Below are 26747 nucleotides of genomic sequence, written 5' to 3'. Positions count from 1 at the left end.
TACAGTGGGGTTTTTTGGGTGGTCACTTCAAAGCTTGGTTGCTTATATACAGCACAGACAGTAAATATTTTGCAGCATTTGAATGGAGCAGAGATTTTCAGAGTGGCTCTCAAATGACTTAATGCTGTCTTCCAGCTCAGAGATTAATTTCTTCTTGAGATCCTTATGGATCTCTCCATATCTCCATGCTAAGGCCCCGATTTTCAGCCCAAAGATGCCTTCCAGTCATGTCAGCTATAGCTACAAATTCTCAGTGCTTCTAAGTCTTTGTGCCCAGGTGTCTGGGTAATTTGCTTCTTTTAATTACCCCAACTGGCTTATACAGCACTTAGAATGGCAGAGGTTTGCATGACCTAAGAGTAAACAGAACATCACTTTTCAGCCAGGGAAAAAAGGGGAATTTGACATTTGTCTATAATTCATGAGTAGTACTGAGAAGGTAGACAAGCAGTTATTTTTTACTACTTCTCATAATTTAAGAAATTTAAATTACTGAGGGGGAGACTTAAAAGCAGCAGAAAACAAGTACTTTTCCACAGAACATTTAATGAGTTACAAAATTCACTGTCATAGATACCACACAGACATGCTGCCAACTTCATATTCACTCAGAACTTCTGCTTCAGCTCTAAAAATATTGTACAAATGAAGATTTAAACTCAGTCATGTGTCAACTGTGTTTTATTTTCCCATTTAGTAGAAATGCAGTCCCACTTACATACCCTAAGCTCAAAGGGGGTCTGGTAAGGCTGACTTTTCAGGACATCATCAAATATGCAAGCACCTTGTATCAACCACTCTCGACTCTAGAATTCCCCTGTGCATAAATTAAGGCTGAAAAGCCCTTCTAGCTGTGCTGCTGTACCAGTTGTGCTCATAGCAGTGACAGACAAAGGGATTCCAGCCTGAATGATTCAGACACCCTACAGCAAACTGCAGCCCTACTGCAGACCCCAGATAAGGCAGCTTATAGAAAGATACCTTTAGGCAGGCTATAAACCAAGTTGTTTAGCCAGATCATGTAGCTCTCATTTGCTTCATTTTGGATCACAGCGCTCATAGGAAAAAGATAACTAATGGAGTGGGAACCATCGACAAAGGGCAAAATTAAGAAGAAGTCTTGGAAAGAAAACAACTCCTAGCTGAGCAATTTATCTTCATTAGGGTCTTTGAGAAAAGACAGTGAGTTTCAGCATTGTGAAAGAGTATTTCACACACTATGGAAGCAGTGAAATGGATAATGAAACAGCAGAGAGAAGTACAAATGGACTGCTTCAAGTTCCTAATTTAAAGATTAAATCCACAAATACCTAAGCCTCAGCTTTTGGTTTTTTTTTAAGCTAAACTGAGAAATTAAACCATTTTAGAATTGTACCACAAAGGGAACTGCTTGAGTGGACAGCTTAAATATTTCATTTTGTGTTTTGCAAAGTGAATATTAAAATCTGTGCTTTGCCATTGTCCTCCATAGGCTGGAGTCCCCAGTAGGCAGCAAGAGGGAGTTTACTGCTAACATGGAGAATTAATTAGCATAGGAACCTGTGAGGTTGCAATCAAAACCAGTGCAGATGAGGATCCACAATAGCATGCTGAAATGGGAACACTTTGCTTTTCCACTCTGGTGATTCAGTGCCCTGTTTTCTTGCCAAACTAGTCTACTGGCAGTTCCTTCTCTTAGACTTGAAGTGTTTAACATTTGATTTTCAATATCTAAGGTAGTTGCCTGGTTTTCAACCTCGGGAAGAACTTGAGCCTCCAACTTCAAACACTGGTCTGGCTTTAGACCAGTCATTGGCACTGGGTGTTACAATGAGGTGAATCTAATCCCTCATGTTCAATCAAAATGAGTTCATTGCTGCAGAGTGATTTGATGTTTATCAGTCACTATCTATACACAACTACATATAAATAATATCTATTATATAATAAAAATGCTACTACAGAGAGGAATGGTATTGCTCTTTAAGGAATGTCTCTATTTTTGCTTTCTAGCCTCTACACCAAACAAAATACTAACAGAAGAGTATCAGATCCGAGGATGAGACCCTTTCAATAATTTATTAAGTAATGGCTTGTATACCATGACACAAATGGATTACTTTTGCCTCTGTATAAAATTCTGCTTTCCTTAAAAATAACCTTAAGACTAAAATTTCCCAAAGAATTGTCTTGTACCTTTTAAAACACATACAGTATAATCATCTGTGCAAAAAATTCATTATGCAAAATATGACACTAACAATAAATCAGTTGTCCCATGAGTTGTTCAGCACTGTAATAAAATTATGTACCTTGAATAATGCAGTAAGCCCATAAATTTTTGTCTGACTTCAAAAGCTTCTGCAGCGTAATTCACATACACTTTCCTTTTTCTCTGTAAGTCAAGAAATATGCCTATGCTCACATGCTAGTGCAGGAGACAAAGCCACATCCCACTGGTCATGGGCTGATTCTATTAATGACATTAAAGTCCTGTACTAGATCTGAGGCAGCAAGATACCTTTTTTTTTTTGTTTGATTTCTTTACTGATCCAAAGAGAAAGCAAAGCCATGAACTCAAATTACAACATAAAACATCTCAGGGAAACTGTACTAAAATAAGTCTGAAGATCATGTGGTGGCAAAATGAAATTCAATTTTGTTCACACAGGCTTAAATAAATGGAATATGCTCACCAAAAGGTGAAAGAGGAGACAACATGTTTAACCTAGGAGAGATGCTGCAAGGCTTAAAGATCATTAACAAAACAACAGAGACACTGCTGCTAAGTCAGCCATTGTACAATAAGCCCTCTCCTCTCTGCCATGGGAAGCACACTTTTATTTTGGTTTGGTTTGTGGGGATTTTAAAATGGAAATGAAAAAAGCCCTATAACTTTTTAAATGCCTCTGCCTCTATATGAACTAATGTATATGTCCTATATTTCTATCCAGCAAATTCAGTGCTGGTTTGAAGACCATGTAAACACCAAGAATATATCCACAAAGTAATGGGTTTTGTTCAAAGATATTAACCTTAAAGAGCAAATTCACAACTGGTGACATTTGCCACATCTCCCCAGAAATTGCAGCCTTTTACCCACTTCTTACAGGCACATCACGAAAGTAAAAATACTGAGCCAGACAACACAAGCCAGATCTTGAATAATAAGACAGCAGCACACTTCTCTGCTGTACTTTTCAAAACAGCCACAGAATAATAAATCAGAACATCATTTGAAATTGATGGAGTTGTGTCCTGGGTCCAGAATAGTACCTGAGGTGCCTGTAAGCCCTCTTGGTATTCCAGTTCCAGGTATTCAGTACAGGCTCTACTTGGCCACAGCATGAGCAAGTAAAGAGCTCACCACAACAGTGATTTAATTTTGTAGTTATTACTGAAAAAACCTTCAATTTCCTCAACAATCACCAAGCATCTGGGTTGGGCCAAAGGAAAAACTAGTGGAATTATAGTCAAAAGAAGATAAACTGACTGCAAACAACAAGTTTCTACTGCTTCATTTACAACAGTTAAAATTGTTGAGCTTATAAAATGTAAGAATTCTAATAATCCAGCTTCAGAGTTTATAGGAAGACAAGTCAGCTGTCCCTCACTTCTTATCTAACAACTTACTTTGCAAAGCTGAAAGTTTTTCAGTTCTTAGGTTTAAAAGCAAACAAACAAAAAGGCAGTTGAAAAAAACATGGAGTCTCACTTTAACATTTGCATTTATCTTCATTAAGGTAGCATTATTTTTAAAGTTACAGTTATGAAGACAAATAGCTTTGCGGAGGTCATATCACATTGTATTCTTTTTCTATATTAAACAGATTTCTTTGTCAAGTAATTGATGATCCTCTCTACATATCACTTAGCACTACAATGTCACACAATCACTTATTTTACTTGTACCACAGTAATGGCCTTCCTATTTCCCCTGCAGACAAAATGAGAAAACCAGCATTAGTTCCACTGCTGGCTGATGCTCCCCAGCATGTGAGCATCTTTAAAAAAAGGGGTGGAGTAAACACACTTTTTATTTCACACAGGGTAAAGCACACGGGCAGTACAGCAGTGCTATGGATCTACCACCCAGGAAGATCTAAGCACAGCTATTTCCCAGCTCCGAAGAACCGGAAAGCAATCAGAAATTAATTCTTAGGTACCAAGGTTGTCAGGTGTTTTCCCAATTAACAAAATGAAAGTCCAAATGTATCCAGCTAATTGCCATCTAACCCTGTGGCTGTTTGCTAATGCTTAGCTCAGATGTGTATAGTCAAACAGGTCCAAAAAAATGGGAATCACAAAGACTCAGGGAAAATGTTACGTTGGGCAGAATTTTTAAGAGGTAGAGAATTTTTGCAATCAATTTTTAAAAAGAAAACCAGCTTATTGAAATACCCTCTATTATTTTCCCCTGCATCTTTACCTGACATAGGAAAAAAAAAGAAATTGAGGCATACATAAGACTTTATTAAAAAGAAGCAGCCAAATTAATTTCTGTTTATAATAAAAACACTGCTTCATTATTGACCTTTTGGCATTCTTAGCTTGCTCCACAATTTTCAGGTTGATGGGGAAAAAACCTGAAGCACATCACCAGTTGTTAATTGCTCAGAGCCAGAGCTCTGAAGGTAAAAGCAAGTTAACCTACAGAACTGAAACCTATTTCTGCTCAGCCAAACATTCCTTACTTTTCAAAGGGGGTGCACAAGAACCTTTAAGCTGTACCTACAACACACAAAGGAGGTATGTTCATAGGGAGTCATAAGGCTAAGGCAGTAAAATTAGTAAAATAAAAACAAATTAGGCAACTAGTTGCTGTTAAAGATTTTCAGGGCAAGTAGCAAATTTAAAGCCTTGGGTTATAGAGTGAACTCCTTGGTTTCTTTAATTCAGGGGGAAATGAAAAGGGGGGAAAGGGCAAATAAGTTGTTAGAGACATGAGTCTTTGGATTATTTTATTATAATAGGAAATACAAATAGTGCAATGACTTCTACAGAAAAATACTCTGAATACACTTTTCATCTAGTTTTGGCATTCCATTTTATTAAAAACCTGGCCCACATTCCCCTTCCAATGGATAGTTTTCCCCTTCAGATACTTTGATTATGCATTAGTTTGACCTACTGAAGTTGAAAAACTAATAGAGGTATAAAGCTGACAGCAGAGAAATGAGGTCCAAGTACATTATTCTTAGTTATGTCCCTGTAAGAAATAGTTGACAAGCCCATCGCTACATCAAATATGTGCTTGCTGGGCACTGAGCTGCAAAAAAGGTTGTGTTTGCAATGTTTTGATGGCAGCCAGCACTTAGAACCTCTTGGAAGGATAAGCAGGAAGGGACGGGGAGCTTGACCATCTTGCTCCTGCCCATGAGCTCAACATCTAGCAAAATCTGCCATGGATTCTTCTCATCAAACATAGCAAGATCCAGATCACACTCAGCACCAAGGTCTCTTAAGCAGCATGTGGGGGATTAGGGAGATTTTTTTTTCATCACTGTAAGAAAACCTATAGCTCAGAGGCTGCAATACAAACTCAGCAGTCCTTCAAGTCAAGTCATTTAGCATGACATGGTCTGGCAAGAAGTGGTCACTTATGCTGGGAGAGCCACCTTTCCCTGCTGCAGTGTGTGATCAGCAGGCACTGGCAGCCGCATTGCAGAGTCCAAAAAAGCTGACAGTTATCACCAATGCTCACAGCAAAAGGCAGCATTACTGGACTTGTGGTTGCAATGGCACTCAGAAAACAAATATGGCAGGTTGTTAAAGATGACCACTTATAGAGGCTACCAACGTATTGTTACAAAATGGCCAAACTGGAGCTTTGCAAAGAGGGAAATCAAAGAGGGAAAGTGGCTTAGGTGGTTTGGGGGGTGACCTACAACAGAGAGACCTGGTCCATGTGAGTTATGGAGAGGGGAGGACAGGGAAAGCTAGTCTGGTGATGCAGAGGAACTGAAAGTGAAAGCAGACAAGACAGAAAACTGGTTGGGTATTTTCCTTCTCATGAAAGGCTTCTCAGCTGACAAGAAAACTGTTAACAACCACACAGCTGGTGTTGCACCTAAATTGCATGAATATGTGTCCTAGGGTGACATTATGATGCTTGTATCCCCATTTGTGCGTTCTGTTTATGCTGGATATTATGTTCTGTGCCTTCAAGACTGGCTCTGAAGAGTGAAAGTTTTGTTTGGTTTCTTATCAGCCTGCTCCCTCACAGCTGGCGGGATACAGAGACAGGGCGGTACATAGTGCTGCTTTTGCTCTTTGCTTTGCTTTTCGCTTTGCTCTTGCTCTTGCTTCTGCTTTGCTCCTGCTTTGCTCTTGCTTTTTGCTTCTACTCATTAGTTAGTTTAGTTAAGCAGTCCGAATTTTCCCTGGACTGTTTTTCTTTCCCTTTCTTGGAACCACTCGAGCCTGTTCTGGACTGGGACCTGGGAAACACCAGGAGTTTGCACACTGTGGCTGCAGCAGCTGCCCCCAGCACCGGAGGAACTGATAACAGAGTGACCACCCCCAAGAGAGACATTCTGAATTTGTCATCTTTTTCAGAGTAGTGAAAAGGTTTTGTCATCTGATATTGTTCATTTTGTGTGCTGGGGGGTGCTGTGCCTGTTAAATAAACAGGTTCTTTCCACTTCTCTCCAAGGAATCTTTCCCGAACCGGTTGGGGGGAGGGGCCGTGTGGGTGGGCTTTCTGGAAGGGCCCCCTTTTGGAGGTTTCCTCCCAAATTTGCCCTAAACCAGGACAATATGGAAGATGAATGAAGACATAAAAGTGACATTGTAGATGAAGCAAAAGGAGGTGAAAATTTCAAAGAAGAGACTCAAAAAACATAATGCAAACTATTACCTGCATTTCTTCTGTCACAAAAAGCAAACACAGCTTGATGTACAATCCTTAGAGTTAAAAGGTCTTGAAGACCTATTGTGTGTTATTTCAGTTTTAATATCACCTCATTAGTATCCCAGGGAAGAATTACAATGTGACTTAATACCTGTCAAGACATCCTGGGCTCTCAGGAATTTTAATGCACCAATTTAGATTTTCTGGCATTAATTAAAGTTTGCATTGCTCATTCCATGTGGAACCATCTAAATCCAAAATTACAGAGAGAAAAGGTGGAATCTTCAGAATGTGCTCATGTAAATCCACACATACTAAGTTTTTCAAGTATTTAAGATTCTAAATAGTACATGATCATTCCAGGTTCTTTTGTTAAAGATTAGTATATTTGATCATAGCTAATGTATTCACAGAAATTTACTGGATGTTAAATTTTAAAAAGTGTCCTAGATATCATTACATGACTGACAGAAAGATCCTCAATTACATCAGTCAGACACAGTATCATGGTTGACTAATCCTGCAAATGAGTTAAGTGCCACTGATTTAAAGTTATTTTGTTTCTCACAGGAAGGAATTCTAAAAATCATCTTCTAGCATTGAAATGATGAAGTCCTTGAACACAGCACAGTCTTCATCCTCACCTTTGTACATATTTAAAGATTCGCCTCATTTAACAAAAATCAGAAAATTATTTGCCTGAAAAACGTTTCCAACCATTCCCAATCTGCATCAATGTTTACAAGTAAGGACAGCACAGGGAACGTGTGACTGAGGTATCCACTACCATATACATTTAAGTTTCACCAAAAAGACAGCTATACAGTACTGGAAGTAGCCAAAGTTTCATCAAATACAAGCTCCCATTCAAGAGGAAAACATTCTATCCCAGGCAGTCATGTTTTCCACATGTACCATTACTGGCTCTGCTGAAGTCTATGCCTCTCACTGTTATGCTTAAAAAATAAAGGCAATGCACAGTAGAACAAACTGCTATTTACATAATCTGTCAAATTGCTGATTTTAACACAAAAACTACCATTGACTTCAATGTGGCCAGCATTTTATAAGACACTGTGCACTGCTATTCTGTTCCCTGGTAAGAGATGTTCATTATGCATATTGCTTCTATTGGGAAAGAAACAGAAATTCTGAACATTATACTTTAATCAAAGCAATCTGAAATAAGGCAGGTGTTGTGGTGCGTGTGCTGTTTGGTCAAGGGTTCACGGGTTTCCTTAGTTCAATGTTAAATGTTAAATGTTTTATATGTTTTTAGCTTATTTTATATTAAGTTCTATATGCCTAAGATGGCACCTGTCCCAGGCCCCCCTCCCCCATTTCTTCCCTCAGCCACCCCTGTCAGTCTTTTAGTTGCTTAGTTACTCCCACCTTTTTGTTGCAATTTTTATATCCATCTTTTAACCCCTCCTCAGTTTCCTCGGTTACCCTCTGACCCCTCCTATGTTGCTATGCCAACCCCCTTGCCCATCACCCCCGCCCCCCCTAGCCCCAGAATCTTCCATCCGGGGCCGAGGGTGATTGGGCAACCCCCCAAGTCCCCCCCCATGCTCTGCCGTGATTTGTTATCATGTTTTGTCTATTATGTTGTAATATTCTGTTATTGGTCTGGGGGCGAGCTTCTTCCTCCCCCTGGCCATCCTTTATAAGTTGTTTCAGTTCCCGCCCTTTCGGGCACATCCCCGCACCTTTCCTACGTGTCTGTACCCCTCACCTTCCCCTTCATTAAACCCCCCGCTGCTGAGATCTGCCTGCCTCCTGTCCATCATTACGCGACTTTCATCAGCTGTTGCCAGAAGGCTTCACTTCAATCCGGACTGAGGCAGCCTATCCCCTTACGTCGGGAAGGGCTCAGTCCGCATCTGACTGCTGCTAGTGTGCGCGTGGCACTGGCCGGGCATTCTCTTCGCGCAGATGCAGCAGAGGTTTAAAAATATCTTAACTACCTACATAGCTGCCAAGAAATAAAATATTAACATGAAGAACATAAATGCATACAAATAAAATCAAACAATGCAAAGCAAATAACCATGCCAAGATGAAGTGCCTGTAGCATGATATTTTCTGAAAAATTCTTTCCTTAGGATTTCTTCTCCTGAGAAGCTGAGAGGCCTCAGGAACAAAATGTAAACAATGATTATCTGCTGCTGTGGAATGCAACAGGTGGATCCATGATTGGTCTAGTGTGGTTGTTGCTATTTAATGGCCAATCACAGTCCAGCTGTCCAGACTGTCTTGGTCAGTCACAAGCCTTTGTTATCATTCTTCTTTTTCTATTCTTAGCTAGCCTTCTGATGAAATCCTTTCTTCTATTCTTTTAGTATAGTTTTAATATAATATATATCATAAAATAATAAATCAAGCCTTCTGAAACATGGAGTCAACATTCTCATCTCTTCCCTCATCCTAAGACCCCCCGCGAACACCACCATAAGTGCCAGGATGGAAAAGACTGAATTCATTACAAATTAACCAAATTAATTTACAGGTACAGTGAAGGAGAGGTGTTTAAAGTATTGGTGAATATCTGTAGCTTTATTTACTGTATCTAGGCCATTTTGATTTCAAAAAAAGGACACTACTTGTAAATTCCAGGTCTCCTACACTCTTTTACTTTGAGAGACTAGCATATCCAGACGCTGTTGGGGAAGATGAAACAGGAAAGCCTTATAAATATGATTGCCTGGCAAAAGATTTTGGGAATATAGAAACTGTAAGCGAGACTGAAATGAAAGCAAGCTTTGAGATACCTTAGTTACTGAACAACTGGAAAACAATGGTGTGGCCGACTGAAAGTAATCCCCTTTTGATGAAACAATACCCTCTGCCTGCAGACAGGTCCAAGGGTCAGAGCAGACCCTAGTAGCTTAGCAGAAGGGGTCCAAAGAGTAGTTTTTAGGGTTTAAAATGTAACACAGTATGATAATGTAGTGATTCTTATAGGCTGTATGTAAATGCTATAGGATTTGTATATTGTACTAGATTGGTTAGTGAGAATTAGAATATTCAACACAGAAGATGATTTATTGTATTGTAACGGGAACCTCTCTCTCTTACCCTTTTGCTCTTTTACGCTTTTGCTCTCTTGCCCTCTTACTCACTTACCCTCTCATCCTCTCTACCCCTCTCTTCTCTCGGGCCTGCTCCAAGCTGCGGCTGGCAGCTCCCAGCAGGGCCCTGCACCCAGGCCCGTTGCAATAAACCACAAGTTCCACGACCTGGCTTCAGAGATCTCTCATCTCCATCTGTCCCGACCATCCTACCCCCCAACGCTCCTACAAGAGGACTTGGCCAAAGCTCTCCTTTTAAAAGTTGAAAGTCCAGTAGTTAAAAGTGGGGTTGTGACCTTCCTTGTCAAAATCACCACTGGGCCCAAAAAACTCTCCCTAAACCCCATCAAATTTTGATGAAGCTTTGTGAGGGAACAGTGCTCCACACGCACCATCTAATTCAGACTTCCCTGGTGATACCTTGGTAACCAAAAATAACTACAGCATGAATTTTAATTAAGTTGCATCTAAATGTTGGTGGATATTCAGGGATTTCCACACTGGTTAGGGTCTTAAAAAATATCAGCAGCTAAATAACTATTCTTTGAGAAACAGAAAATTAAAGCTTTCAAATGGAAAAATCTTTAAAAATTGTTTGGGCCATTTTCAATGCAAAATGTATTACTTTCATTTTGGGGAAAGGAAATCTCTTTTTTTCAATTTGTTGAACTTGATTTTAAAATTACATGGTGTTCACTGCCTCCAGGGACCATGTGTCTGACCCTCTTCTCCCAAGTGCACCAAGTACCAGAGTGGGATTTGATTGCTGCTGTTTTAATTCAGCACATTCTGGATGTCAAATATTTAACATTAGGTTGAACTGATCCAAAGTAAAAATATTTCACTTTCAGTTTCCCACGGACACTTTAATTTTATAAAAAGGCTTACTTGGAGAAACTGTTAGAGAGAGACACAAGCCAATTCCAAAAACATCAGCTAGAACTGATGCAGAAATGTCATCTGCTCTTTCATCCTTGTGCATTTCTCATTTCAACAATCTTCATTTACTTTCCCTAGATGATGCTTTAAGTGAAAATTAATACTAGTGCTTTATGATTAAAGCGATTAGCCACCTTACACTTTCTCAGTGTGCAACTGATTAAGTGCATTGGTTATAGAGGAAAAAAAATGCTGCAGACAATGAGTGCTTGTTAGCTTGCACAGTATGTATCTTTGGCACCATCTCACATTGCTTGCAGACCACGCATGTATTTAACTTGAAAATTATCCCTTTCAGGTTGTTCTAATATAGAATAAAGCCGGAAACATTTTGCAGCATACATTGATCGGAAAATAATAACGGTCAAATGCATCTACAATATGTGAGTACCTTTGGATTCCAAAGGTGTTTTGAGGCTATTTTATAGCCAGCATAAATCAGTGCATCCCCCTGGAGAGACCAACATCAGTGGCATGGTGCCAACTCCAGCTGCATGGATGGTACTAAATAACTAAGCCTCATGTCTTGTCAAGCATTCAGATCTCTAAAAATGGGCTTCAGCAAAGCCATTCACAGAACAACTTTCAGTGGAAGAAATCCAGCTTTCAGCTGTAAACACAGCTCTGTGACACAAATCATCTCCCCTTAGGGCAATCACACCTCCCTCACAAGTCACAGCTTCTTTTGCAGAAAAAGCCTCTTTCTGTGCCCTCTGGCCATATGAAATAATCCAGAGGAGAAACAGCCTTTATGACAAAGCCCCGATCTTGGCCTTATCAACCAAGCGATGCAAGGTGGTCCGGGAACTCGGTCCCTCTGGGAGACAGAGTGCCCGAATACTCAGTCAGCTCAATACCCAGTTAGCTAGCAGCCGTTGCAGGCTACCCTTAGCAAGCTCAGTGATTGTCAGCTCTTTAGTGATTATCAGCTCTCTTAGGATTTCAGCTCCTTGCTTGCTTGCTAGGGCGCCTTGGCTGACGAAGAAGCAGACACGAGAGAGGAGAAGTCCTGGTGGTTCCACAGTGATGGTTTATTGGGGAGTCTGTGAAGGGTTCCAGCGACAGCTCTTCTTCTGTCAAATGGGCTAAAACAGCTCTTTTTTATAGGGTATAGGGGGATCCAAACTTGTCCAATAGTAGGGGACAGGGAGAAGTGGCCTATGAGGTTACACAGATAAGCTATGGGGCGGGGGGTCGAAGACAGGAACTTATTTTGCTGTCTCATCATGACTCCACAGTTCCTACTGTTAAGTCTCAATCCTCCATGGAGCTCTCGCCAGCTCCATGGGGTCTGCTACAAGCCTTTACATTCTTTCTGCTGTTCCATCTTTTTGATTAAGTGGAAAGCTAGAGATTACGATTACAGAAACTTTTTACCTTTCATTAAATAGGAAGACACTGACATCTCCTTTACACAGGCTTCTCTCCCCCATTGGCAGTGCTCATGTTAAGCAGCAATAAGGTACAGAGCAGAGAAACTGTACAGTCATCTTATTTAGACTTCAATATACGAGCATCAATGACATGTCCCTTTAATAGCAGTTACTGTTGCGAGCAGGCAAAGACTGTTTGTAGAAGCCCATTATGTCTTCCAAGATTTGAAGCATTTTCTGTATGTGACTAATTCAGGACACCCCTCCAGGTACACTGAGAACCTTATATACCTGGCTGACATGATCAGAGAGGGCATCATCTCTTTTTTAGCCTTTATTATGTTCTGAGGAAAAAAACTAAAACAGATTGCACAGAGCATAGAAATGAGCCCAGAAGCTGATCCTGCACAGAATAACAGAAAAAAATAGCTACGTCTGAAAGAGAATTTAATTATTTTCCCAGTAACTTCTAATTTTTTCCAGTGAAACTTTATTGTCATGCATGTCCTGAGTAATCATATTCTAAATTCTAAAATAAGCCCCTGGGCGGCCAGACACCACCTGAGCAGCATAAACAGCCCAACAGAAGGCTACCAGTTTTGACTGCTAAGGCATCAGATTTTGACACTTGATCCATCCTTCATCCTGGCAAAAGAGAGGCTTTATTCTGTCTCAGCAATTTCTTGAAGCAGATTGTGGCAGAAATTTCATTAACAGCCTTCATCCATCAGTGTTCTAACTGAATTTTCAGTGCTAGCGGAAGGATATATTGTGAATTTATCCCAGGATTTGGTTGATCATTTTTAGTTTATGCTAGTGTTTATTTTAGAAAACCTATTAGCAAGACCCCAACTCCAAAGCAACACAAAAAAAACCCAAAAGAAACCAACCAAGCCCAAATCTAATTAGTGATGTGCTGAAACAAGTTATTATATTATTTTTTTATAATAAATGCTTTTTTAACATTACAATTAAAAATAGATGCTAGCAATTACAGTCAGCACATAGAGTTTTCCCATAAAATACCTTTAATGTATCAGAAGTAAATGTTTATGGAAATGAAGTGTCTAGTGCACGTGCTGCATAGCCCTTTGAAATGCAGTAGGAAATGCAGTCTGTCTCAGAGTCTTTTGAAAATCATGCCACGGGAATCAGATTTCATAAAGCTGCCTGATATCATTCCATGACACTAGGTCAGTAGGAACCTGACTCTCCTATGGTTTATGTTTACGATTCCTGAGGATTCCCGGGGTTCATATTAAGTGCAGAGACACTGGGAGCTTTTCAATCTCTTCAGAGTGTTTCCAACAAATTTTGCCCTGAGAAGGGACAACATTTTTCTCCCCACCAGTTATACAGGGACTCTACTGGACCCTGGAAAAAAATCAGCTGGGATTTGGGGGTGGGGGGGCAGTGGGTCACCAAGGCCAAAGCAGTGTGGATCAATAAATGTCAGTGGAGCTTTGTCAGCTCTACAAAATCCCACAACTATGCCCTAGAGATTTTTACTGGAGATACTGATGGTTTGTACTTGTAAATCATTGCACTCAGGCTCATGGCTACCAGAACAGTTTGCTGGTCCTTTTTGTGGTGTGCAGGGAGGCCAAATCATACTCAGAAGTTCATGCTAATGAAGGAAAAACAGACTTTCTAAAAGTAAGAAGATCCTTCGTGCTGTTGCTATGCTTTGCTGTACATACTGCAGTGCAAAATTTATTGCCTGTACTATTTCTTATTCGTTTTGTGGCTGTAAAGACTATTCAATGGTGTTTTTGTTCCTCTAGCAAACAATGGCAAATGCAGCTCAGAACAGAAGTGGAACATTTCCCTGCTTCACTGCTTATGTGATAAGATAATTATTCCAAAAATATGCTCCCACTCTCAGCAAGGCAAGGGGAGCTGTTACGGTATTGGCTGGAGACAAGTTATCAAAAGTTATGAGAGAAAGACTGCTTTCTGTTTGGAGATGCTGACAAAGTGGGAAGAGAAGATAGGTAAGGCAATCTGCTGTTCACATCTAAATGAGAAATTATAGATGACGGAAAACTTTTACTAACCCTGAGGTAAATCCAAAAAGTCTTCCCTCATTCCTTACATATGGCCTTTCCTGTGTACAATTTGAGTGACAGCTGGCAAGGACCTTAGAAGATAAGGCTGCACTATAAGGACTTGTAGTACAGACAAGAAAAGAGAGGAGGTTTGGGGAAGGCCAGCAATGAACCACTGCTCAGGTTGATGCTTGTTTGTACATGTTACATCTGTGCAATTCCACAGAGTTCAAAATCTTTTCAATTGCTATCTATTACTAAGAATTGCTGCTTGATTCTCATTGTACATTTATCAATACTTGGTGAAAATGTTACCTATTCACATAGTCGCCTCCAGTTTTCCTACAGTGTTTTTCTTCTCTCTCACTCCCTAGGTTTGTTGAAACAAGCTTTCAGCTTCTGGTAGAGTTCAGACACTGAAACCATCAATTTTTCACTCCTGGCCCGAGTCTCTTGGTGGGATCCTTATTTTTCTAACTACTGCTAATCAGGGACAAACCCACTTATAGGAGATGATCAGCTCCCCACTGCTCTAAGTGGGAAAATGCTGCTACACTGACTTTCACCAGCAGGCAGCGGCCAAGGATAAAATACCACAATAAAAACCTGGTATTAGAGAGAGCTCAGCTTATGTTTCTGTTTGTGGCATAAGTAATCTCCATTTCCTTAGTTCTTTCTTTAAAATAGTTTGCTATGTCCATCCCCAAAAGCTGCTTTTTTCCCCTTTTATTAGACATATCTCAGATGCAGCCCCTGTAACTTGACATTTCTTTCTCACTCAGATGCTGTATCTTGGAGAAATCAGTCCTGAAAATTGCTGGGTTTATATGTACATTATCATCTGAGAGCAAACCATGGTGTAGATTAGGCCCCAGCTTTTTAATTATCAGTTCATAATGAAGGGCTGTCTTTGTGGTGAAAAAAATGGTTTCCTGAAGGTTTCCAAGGTTCCCTGCAGGGTTTCCAACGCTTGGAAGAAAATACAGATCATTCGACAATGAGTGTCTCTGCATTCACAGTGTAGAATGGAAAATTCCAGTTTTGCCATAACTCCCTGATCCCAGAAAAGCAAGTAGATATACTGCAGCAAGCCAGGAGGCAATGGTGGGAGAGCAGTCCACCCACACCATGTGCAGGCACATGTCTTTCCATGTATATAAAGAGCATTAAAACCAGAAATGGATGATTCAAGCAGTAAATCTTAAAAAACTACAAAGAAAAATATGGATGGAAGTGCACTCCAAGTGATAGGTAGAAGTTCAACATCTTAAGAGACAGTACAAAGTTTTCTTCTTCAGAAAGGTATTTCTCTTCCCTGACCCTGCATTTCATCCAAGTGCTAACCTCCATTAAACTATTCAAGCAAAAAAACCAGAAAGTCAAAATCATAAAAGCCAAATTAAAATGAGGAGCCAAGGACAAAGTTTTACACTTGAAAATGCTCAACTGCCAAAACTATCACCTTTGAGAGACTTTCTAATTGCTCCCAATTTTCCAAGCAAGATGTACAGACACTGCCAGGGTATACAGGCTTTAATACAATTGAGAAGCTTTTTATTTGCTAAAAATAAATAACCATACTTCAGAGAAAGCTGCCCCAAAGTGCAGATATAGTGAAACACCAAGAATGTGATACAGGAGTTGTACAAAGATGACTATAATTGCTATGTCAGCTTAAGAGACTCGTTTCATTGCAGTTTTACGTCTAAACTGATATTTTCTTCAGTGGAATTTAAGTCCTCATCTTTAGTTCATGCCCAAATTACTACCTACTGGGAAAAAGGCCCCCATGGCTTCCGACAGGCAGCAGAGGCTGCCAGAGCAGGAACTCCTGGGACTCAAGGAGAACCGTGCAGCCTTGCAGGAAGAGGCAAAGTACAGGTGAACCAAGCCCAGCACTCGCTCTCCTGTGGTTGGGCAAGGGAGATGATGGCAGGTTTTATCAGCAGGAGAAGGAATTAACCTTGTCCTTAACCAGCCACCTCTCAGACACAGTGCTGTGACAGCCTAGGACCATAGACCTCATGTGAAAAGTCCTATTTTTGAATTTCGTATTAAAGCCTGGAGGTCTTATCTCCTTCAAGATCTTTCAGATGGGATTTCTGCTGCTCCTTTAATGACTGTCTTACCAACCAGCCATTTGCTTCTGCATTTTGTATTAGGCAGCTAATCTCTTTTCCCTCCACAGCCTGATCACTGCTACACTACAGAACCTCTCCTCACTAGGACAAAGTCACTCCTGCACAAATCTTTCCAGATCCTTGTTTCAAAGTCAGTTTCCTCACAAGTCTTCCATGACTGCCATTAAATGCTTGATGACCCCCATGTCCAGACAGCTTTTCTTTACAATTTTCATCCCAATATCTCTTAACACTCAGATTTCTCTCCAGCTCCATTACTTCAGGATTTCCACCATGTCTGCACACTGCCCTTCTCTGTGTCATTTTCCAATAATTTCCACAATATTCATTATTGCTACTCTAAAACCAATATATTTCTGCTAAACCTGACAAATATTTATAATTAAACACAACATATTTTGGACTATATTTATCATTAAACACAAAATATTTTGGAATTAAAAGAGAAAGCACTGTATTACAGCAGAATCTAGTTTTTGTTTGTGGGCATGATCCTAATTTCACTGTTTACAACAGAACTCTTGTATCAGGTATATTGTGCAGACTTTTTGCTTGTGTATTTGAAACATGATTTTTAGAAACAGAATATCCCCACATACTTTGTCTACACTTGCTGCTGAAAAGTGAATGTAGAGCATGTGCTTTGCCCACACCACATGCTAGAACATACACAGAGCACAATTTCTGAAAAAAAAAGCCTGCCTTTTAAAAAATTATTTATTTCTATCAATTTATGGGAACATCCTACTGAGTTATTTCTCTTGGGAGAGAATTCTGCAGTTAGAGCACAGGGTTTAATTAGGTGCTATTAAAGCCAGTTCATAAGGAGTGAAACTGGCTAATCTGCATTCTGTGGTCAGCTGTTTCCCAAATGCCTTCTCCAAAGCATTCTATATCCACTTATTATCTACCAAATGTGCTTTGTCACTTGCAACACCAATAGATTTTCATCCTGTGCGTGTTACTATGTTCCAAACTGCCCATATGTAAAAATAACTGTCTTCCTCATTTTGAAACTGTTCTATCCAAGTGGCTGACATTTTTTTCCAAAATTTCCATCTCACCTTGTTCCTCTTTTAATTTAATTGCAATTGCAAACTAAATCACATTGCTCAGCTGAATCAGCCTGGCCTTCCCTCAGGAAGGGACCCGAAGATAGGAGTGCTAGTGCAAATGGAGGGCTGGAGGGAGACAAAGAGTTAAGAAATGCAGGAACACTCTAGTCCAAAGGTCTGAATCCTGAGGTAGATTTGAGGAACAATCAATTTGCATAGCATGTTCTGAGAATACACAATCTGCCCTGCACATGCTCTGAAGCACTGGATCAAAACACCTGGTATAAAGGAATTAAACTGCTCCTGGAGGTTTCAAAGGCGAATACATGCCTTGCCATAGCCCACAACTCCATGGCTCTCCAAGTGATAGGGGCATTCTGCATCTTAATAGTAGGACTTAGAGAACTCTAATTCACAGGTTACTCATTTCTGTCCTAAATCCAATATTGCAAGCTGCAGTTTATTTAATGTGACACAAGACTGTCATTTCTCCACAAAGAGCCTTGTCACATTTCCACTCCTTGCATAGGTAGCCCCATTTTCAGTCTGCTTCTTTCAATGGGAAATGTATGATCACTAAGATCAGAAGTCCAGTGGTACTGCTGTTCTACTCCCTATTTAAAATTTTGTAGCAGAGACTATAGTAACAAGAAAATCCACATCTTACAGAAAACATGAGCATGAACTTACGTAGTTTGATGCAAGATCTGGATGCAGATAATCAATTCCTGCAACAAGACAATGACAGAACAGAAACCAAAGGTTAAGAGATTCAAAAACGATTTTCTAATGATCACAGAACAAGATTCCTTTACAACCATAGGAAAATAATCATGGTGAATAATGCAACTGATTGAAGTAAGATTCCAGTTTTTAAATGTGGACTTTTCAATAATTTATGTCAAAATCCAGATGCCATTTGAAAAAGTGAGCTGAATGACAAAGTTCACTGTTTTGTAGACTAGATCATATTTATTTATAAAGTTTAAATCACAATTTATCTTTGTATGAGTTTTGTCATCTCAAGACATACCAAAACTAACAAGATTAGTAAGTACTGGATCAGTACAGGATAGAAAAATTATTATTTTTAACCAATGTAAATTAAGTAGAAAATTACCTAGAGTGGACTTGGGGTGATCACTAAGGCAAACATTTCAGATTATATGCATGAAAGAGAACTTTCTGGATGAAATAATTTTATATACTGGATGAAATAATTTTAGCAAATATCTGTGTATAGGCTTCACATTTTGGTAGCGTGCTAAAGATTCTAAGTGTGTAATACACATTCTATTGCAATAGAATGACAGAATGGCAATAGAATAATAGAATACTCATTCTATTGCATGGCATCTTTCTATACATGGCAAATGTAAAAATCCCAGTGGATGGTGTAACAAAGGTGGCAGATCTACACTCAGCTGGGATAAGATGACCTATTACATAGCCAGTTAAAACATATAAAGCAAAACCCACCAATCTCATGCTACATTTTCATCATCACCACTCAATCCTGTTTTTCTAATCACTTCCCCATTACATGATCTATTTCATTTGCAAGAATGCCATATCATCACAGTTTTTCTGATGGAAAGATTACTTCTCATTCTGTAAGGTCCTTAGCATTAGATTTGCCTTAGGAGACCCTTGTTACTGATCCAAATGGCAGACGGACAATAAAAATCTCTATGAAGAATCCTGTTATTCAGGCCATCTTTTTTAGAGTTCCTAGAAACAAATTATAAGGCAAATTACTCCCTTCTGTGAAAGCTGTATCTGATGGACCATCACTTTTATTGACGCAAAGTTCAAATAGTTTGCCATCATTCCCACGACAGTCATGCCTTGCTAATCTGAAAGTCAAGTCCTGCCTCTATGAGATCAGTGAAATTATGACACAAGAGGTCATCTCTCAGATGAGATCAATCTTTCACCAATACATAAATCAGGTTGCTCAAGACTTAATCCAACCTGGCCTTGAACATTGCTACAACCTCCCTGGCAACCTGTTACAGTATCTCACCACTCTCATAGCAAAGAATTTCTTCCTAATATCCAGATGTCTGAGTCTACTTTCTTACTTCCACAAAAACCTTGCCATAGGAGTAAGCAAGTGAGGAACAGAAATAAGTAAGGACAGATCCTGGCTGACTCTAGAAAACATATGTTGAAACAGACATTTTATTTATTTTTAATTTTATTCAGCCCCATTAAAGGAAAACATTCAAAATTTATTCCAAAGAAGAGTGTTGAGAGACTGCATGGAATTCCTTTACTTCAGCAAGAACCCATAAGTAGAAGAGCTGTAACTTCAACTGTACCTTTTATCTTCATCTTTCCTGAACTTAGTCTGAAACTAGCAATATATCTAATATGCAGATCTTCATTGATATTCAGTATGAAAGTGTTTAATTATTTCCACTATCAATGATGACTGAAAATAATGTAATCCAGAAAACACTTTCTTTGGTATTTTTTGTACAGCAATTTCCTCCTCCAGTCAGTGCCTACAGAAATAAAGGGGAGTTTCTCCTTAGGTTTAATAGCCATTACAGTGTGCCCTGGAAGATATCTGAGTGATAATTGCAAACTATTTCTAATGCTTGGATATCCATTCCTCAGTACCCCTATCTTTGTATCATATTTTCCCTGAAGCTCTCAAAGCATTTATAGAGGCTGAAAGTCTCACCACTACAAGTAATTGATTATTACCTTTTAATCTTTTTTTTTAACTTCAATTAAATGAAAAAAGTCTACCTAAAGGATTAAATTAGTAGTCAGTCTTCACTTACCATCATCCATAATTCCTATGGTTACTCCCTTCCCTGTGTATCCCAGCTCCCATGCTTCAGCTACATTAAGGTCAAGTCCAGGAGTCCCATCTGCTTGACCAGTGTTAATCTAATACATCAGTGAAAAAAAAAAAACTTTTTTACTTGACTGACATATTTCCACAGCCACTGGTTCTTCCTTTATGCCTCTGCATGCATATTTGGTACAGAAAATATATTCCATATGTTTTTGGAGTATGCATCTGTCCATAATCATATCTACTGCAATAATGCAGCTGTAAAAAGAAACAAAACAAGCAAACAAAAACAACAAAACAAAACAAAACAAAAACCCCAAACCAAACAAAAAACAAACAAAAAACCCCCCAACAACAAAAAAAACCTGAAAAAATCCAACATTGGCAAAATTCAATTTTTTGTGGTTTATAAGATTTGGTTAAACACGTAATCTTTTGGACCCCAAAAAAGGAATCTTCCATTTAACATGTCAGCCAGTGGACCAATCTAGGAAAAAAGTTAGAACAACTGATTTTACAGAGTACTTTTTTATGAGCAGGAAATACTTTTTCTTGAAAGCAGGGATCTACTGTAAAGCTTCCTATATTTTTGTTATTTTTTATCACTGCAACATTTTGATTAACTACCAGAAGATAAGTGATTTAATCCTCACTTTAGTTTATCGACTCATCAAGGATAAAATCCCATCCATGCTAATGTGCCTCCAATTCATTTGAAAACTTTTGCCTCAGGAAGAAAAAAAAACTTGCAGCCATATTGGATGGATTAATGAAACATAAGAAATGGATTAAGATGAAGAAACATTACTCTTAAGCAAAAATACCCTTCTTAAGTTAACAAGGCAGTACTGCATTTACTGTGTATTTAATCATAAATATGTTGCAAGAATAAAACTGACCAGAATTACTTTATCAACTTTTTAAATTAAAAAATCATTTCAATTCCAAGTAAAAATATAACTTTTCTTTCATAACTAAAGACTTCTCACTCTAAAAAAACTGACACAAAAAACCTGAAACAATTAAGCAAAATATGAATTTCCTTTGACATTAGCTTAAGCCAAAATTCACCCATTTTCAGCTGTTCTTTTTTTGACAAATTATATTAAAATTTCCATAAGAAAAGAAAGGCTTTAACTTTTGCTAGCAAATACATTTTAATTTTTGTTATAATTCCATAACAATATTTTACCTGGCAACAGCTCAAAGACATGATTCATATGCAGTTCTAGGGATCACATCAGCACACCAGCAATGCCCACAGGACATCAATACAGTTCTCTTTCAAGCCTTCTAAGGATCTTTCCATTGACTGAAATAAAATTTATCTCTTGAAATGTGCTGGATCTTCCCAATATAAAAGGGGTACAATTAAAACCAACGCCACAGAGCCTTGGATCCATTCCCAAGTCCTGCATTTGGAAAGAACTGTTGGAAAACAATGCAACTGCATAGAACGGCTTGAATGCCAATTATTTAGTTATAATTACTGTGATTTTCTCTCAGAACTTACCAGGTACCACTGCTTTGTAAATAAAGGATCATTCATGATGATGTCAATGTCATTGATGTCTCTATATCCTCGCTTCCTTCGGATGAATCCCTCCTGTTGCACAACTTTCCTCACCTGGAAGGGTTAATTTTTACACCTTTACCTCAGCATTCTTGACACATGTAAAAAGCTTATTTGAGACTTGTTTTCATGAGTGATAAGGGTTATGAAAACACAGTATTTGTGTTTGTGTCATTCATTTGCAACTTCTAAACCAGGGACTGATTCCAGTCAGAATTTACAAAGAGGTAGAAAGTTCCAGGACTACTGCAACAGCTCTGAGTGATCCCTCAGAGTGACCTATATGGAGAAAAAACTCAGCTTGAACATGTTTTAGACACCAACCAATCAGCATAAGAGTGAGCCCCTCTCCAGGCATCATTATTATAATGAGTCCTCTTGTCACAGTTGTATTTTCCATTGCCACCAAAATAGAAGCTAAAATTATTTAACAAATTCCAAATATGTCACAGCTCCAAGTTGTAGACATTTGTCAAAGTGAGGAAGCAGGTCTCAACCACACTTCTACTTTTCCAGATTTTTCTCCAGGGCGTTACAAGATGATTAGATAACCTTTCCTGGCTGATAGGGAGGAACAATTTGATTATTTATGCCTCAACATTATACATGAGGTGAAGGACTCCTATAGGGGCTGTACACGTGCTGGCAGCCTTGTCATTTTATTTTCTTCCAATAAATCTATCAAAAAGAATCCCCCCAACTCCCCTTTTTATACAGCAGGACAGGATACTGCCAAAGAAATTTTCTGGGAGAAAAAAATCTGATCTTGTGAGCTTTCATCATACTTCTGAGGCTCTCAAAAATGTCTTGTAAAATTATCTACTTTCAAGGATTATCCTTACACTAAATAAGTGATAAATCAATATACTGGCAAGGAAAACTATATGGCAAAAAAGCCACTAAACTGACCACACTGGCTGAAGTATAGGATATGAAAACACAGGTTTTAAAACACAAGTCATCAGAGATTTTCAGAAATCCTTTTCTTTATGCACCGCAAATCCACAAGACATTTAAGGAAGCACTGTTGAATATAAGAAAAGTTAAACATGCAAATATCTTTGGAGGCAGGAACTTCAAATGTCAGACCATAACCATTTTATTTGTACCCATGTAAAAGAGCCTTCCTAAAGGAGACCGCTCAGTGGCTGTAACTGGAGTTGTAATATTAATAACATATTCACAGACCTTGCAAAAAATGCTGTCAACTTTGGCATACTTGTTTTGCACTCTTTTGCCTAACACCTGAAAACAAGACAGTATGAAGAGTACTAACATTTAATTGTTAAAAAAAAAAAAGAGAGAGGGAGAGAGAAAAAAAGAAAAAATCTGATCAAAGAGGAATTAAAATGAAAAATGATTAAAACAATTAAAACCATTAAATACAAGAAGGCAGTAAGACCCCCTAACATTTAGTTAGGTGTGTTCTTGAAAAGAATCCATGGTTATTAAATAAATCTAATAACTCAGAGAACAACTTCTACATGTGTGACTTTGGCATTTCAGATTAAAAATGCATACATATGAGTTACACTACAGTGTCATAGCAACTTTATATATAGTGTCAGTCAAAATCAACACAGGAGAAATTCATCCAAATGTTCAATCAGATATTAGGACAGTTGAATCATTCTTGGAGTCATCTTTCTGTCTCAGTTAATTAAAGCATGAGCATAAGAAACAGTGCTCAGTGAGGTGTCTGTGACAGAGGTGAAACTGGGATCTAACTGATAGGGGCTAAAAGCTGTTTTCCTCACATCTCTATTGTTTCACTATAACCCCGAAAACCTAATACTAATTCACAGAGAGTAGGATAGGGCACAACATGGCCTGAAAAGGCAATGTCAAAGGTTTCTACCAATATACTTGTATGAATTTTACCTCCCTAACTAAAGGCACCAAGTGGTAATATACTGAATTGGTTCTTTCACTTATATGTGTGCTCCCAATACTTGTGCAGGTTCATTAAAAGTGGAACAGATTGAAAGGAAAGAAAAAACCTAATATGAAATAACCTGGTAAGAGGACAGTGACTAAGCAGGACCCATACGAGGTGTACTTCATGGCACCAGGTCGCTGTACACAGTAAAGAAAGGTATAAGCACAGTGTTTGACAGCTCTAAGACAAAGCTCAGTGATGCCATGGAGACAGAGCAACACATGTCGCTCTGCCTCCCCCCTCCCAGCCTCTCCCCTGCCTCTCTGCTTGCCACTGCAAACCCCAAGCTGTCACCAGAGAACATAATTAGGAACACAAGACAAGCCTCATGCAGAGGGATGCCAGAGGAAAAGATTTCAGTCGTTTGTGCTCCCATGTAAGCTTGCTGGCTCTGCAGGACCTGCCTGCATTAAGGCACTGAATTAGGATTAAGTACAAAAGGATTTCTACCAATTAAAAAGCAATGCTGGGGAGCCCTGGCTTGTCTTTTAAGACAATGGAGAGGAAGAGAGAAAGCAATTTGCAGAAATAACACAGGCTGTTTTCCCTCTTCAGTATCATCTGGTTTGTCTGATTTGTTCCATCTTCACAATACAACATAGTGTATTTTTTGTATAACATTATAATTTCCTGAGACAAGGAAATACACCCCTCAAAGAGGCATAATTTTCACTGAACTGAACCACTCTGCAGGCTGTTTTCTAAATGTTTCACTTGGAGAAGGGGCAAACAGGATGCCACCATGCACAGACAGAATACTCTCAGAAATTCTGGGACCTCCTTTTCACCACAAAAACAAAGGGGGTTTCCTCATATTTGCAAATAACATTAAGTCATACAATTGAATCTGGAAAAGATCAGGCATTTTTGTGAAGAAAAAAAAAAGAGTTGAAATTTTTGGAAAAGGTCTTGGTAGCTTTTTCCATGAGCTACAAATTGCCTTAATCAGCTGCCTCGCAGCATGATCTTAACCAGCACAAGGTAAGAATTTGCCTTTTTCCTCACAAAGATGTGTTTAGAAAGCAATGAGCCCAAGAACAGGTAACATCCATATATTACAGAAAAAAAAAACCCTAAAGAACAAATTTGGAAAATGATAATGCAAATCCAGCGATACGTGTGGAAAACTGCCCATTTAGGGCTGCACACAGCTGACTCAGTAAAATCCTTGTCTTCTTGCTAACTGGGTACCTATGTTAGAAAAATGCACATTTTTTTCCCCAGGAAGGAAATTTCTGCTTTCATATGTAGTCTAGATCAGGAGAGGGACTGCATCTGATTCTACTTCTGAAAGAAGAGTAGGCGTCCCCAGTAATATAAAGGCATTAAGTACCACATCAAGGTTTCATAAACACATGCACGAAAGAACATGTCTGCATGTCCAACAGTAGAAAAGTACTGGAAAACATTCTCATCTTGTAACATCCATAATCCCATCGGCTTGTGTGACATTCAGACATGGAACCCAGCCCTCATTCCCACGCACAATGCAACCTCAAACCAGCTTTTAAATCCTTATTTCTCTAACTGAAGCAGAAAAAGCAGCATTTATAGGACTCAGGCTTTTGATAACAGTCACTAAATGATTCAAGCCTGTGAAGTATGATATTTATTAGAACCTAGTGAAACAAAAAGATTTTCTTACAAAAATAGCATGAATTTTACCATCTCAAAATTAGGCTTATTTATCTACAATAACAGCCTTTTGTTTATTTCACTGCTAAGTAATTTCTTGCTTTTTCATTAGGATACAAGTTTAAGTACAGATCAGAACCTGAGCATCTACTTTATTAGCATAAAACTAAATTATGAAAAATTTATTAGCTGTGTTGTAACCAGAATGAAGGTCATGTATCACAGGTAGCCCATGGATGGCTTTCTTTACAAGGAAAAAAAGGTTTCAAGTATTGCTTTTCATTATACGTCTGCATGGTGCATACAGTCACTTGGATGATAATAAACCAGCAGGATACTGGATGCAAAACCAATTAACAAAATAATCAATTGACTGCAGTACTGCTCTGGAAGGGAAGGAACTGCAGCACTGCACTATGCTCTCCACTCCCATGAATGCCAAGACAATCAGCTCCTCATTTTAAATGAACAGGGTTAATTGCACCAATGAGATCCTACAGTAAAATGACTCTGTTATATTGAGCATAAATGACAGATCACAGAATCACAGAGTTTCTAGGTTGGCAGAGACCTTTAAGATCATCGAGTCCAACCCATCTTCTAACACCTCAACTAGATCATGGCACCAAGTGCCAGATCCAGTCTTTTTTTAAACACATCAAGGGATGGTGACTCCACCACCTCCCTGGGTAGATGATTCCAGTATTTGATCACTCCTTCTGTGAAAAACTTCCTCCTTAATTCTAGCCTGTATCTCCCTTAGCACAGCTTGAGACTATGTCCTCTTGTTCTGTCTATTGTTGCCCAGAGAAAGAGACCGACGCCCAGCTCACCACAGCCACCCTTCAGGAAGTTGAAGAGAGTGATAAGGTCACCTCTGAGTCTCCTTTTCTCCAGGCTGAACAACCCCAGCCCCCTCAGTCGTTCTTCATACGGCTTGTGTTCCAAGCCCCTCACCAGCCTCGTTGCTCTTCTTTGGACACGCTCAAGCATCTCAACGTCCCTCCTAATCATACCAGTGGGTGTACAAAAGTGGAACAGTACCCACAACTTGAACCTCTATTACCAAGAACTTCAAAACAGGAGAATTTCAATCAAATTCCAGAGGAAGAAGGCGGTCCCAACTGATGACATCAAATCGGCATGTTGGGGGATTTAAAAACCAACAAACACATAGCAGCGAGTTGATGAATCAAAGGAAATAATGGTTCTTTTTTCTCTAAAGCCTCAGGGTTAATACAGGTCTATTTCCTAAAGGTGAAGTAAGGAAACCGATAGCCTGTATTTTTGAAGAAGTCAGGCTGGTGGTTGGAGTCAGGCCCTATAAAC

At 39.1% G+C, this 26747-nt stretch overlaps 1 protein-coding gene across 4 annotated transcripts in view; it reads right to left on the bottom strand.

Moving 5' to 3' along the window:
• The window catches only part of PCSK2 (proprotein convertase subtilisin/kexin type 2), a 111420-nt gene that overhangs the window by 37806 nt on the left and 46867 nt on the right, over positions 1-26747 (bottom strand). For 2 of the 4 annotated variants that reach the window (XM_030944475.1, XM_030944474.1), the window contains exons 3-5: positions 21785-21898; positions 20255-20363; positions 18150-18187 (exon numbers count right to left, since the gene is read on the bottom strand). In XM_030944475.1, the coding sequence (XP_030800335.1) occupies positions 18150-18187; positions 20255-20363; positions 21785-21898 (261 nt within the window). Of the gene's footprint in view, positions 1-18149; positions 18188-20254; positions 20364-21463; positions 21700-21784; positions 21904-26747 lie in introns of those variants that run through there. The other 2 variants (XM_030944476.1, XM_030944477.1) reach the window with 2 other exon arrangements.

This window comes from Camarhynchus parvulus, chromosome 3 (genome assembly GCF_901933205.1).
Source record: "Camarhynchus parvulus chromosome 3, STF_HiC, whole genome shotgun sequence".
Lineage (NCBI taxonomy): Eukaryota > Metazoa > Chordata > Aves > Passeriformes > Thraupidae > Camarhynchus > Camarhynchus parvulus.
Note: the sequence above shows the minus strand (reverse complement) of the source record. Positions and strands in the feature narration are given on the sequence as shown.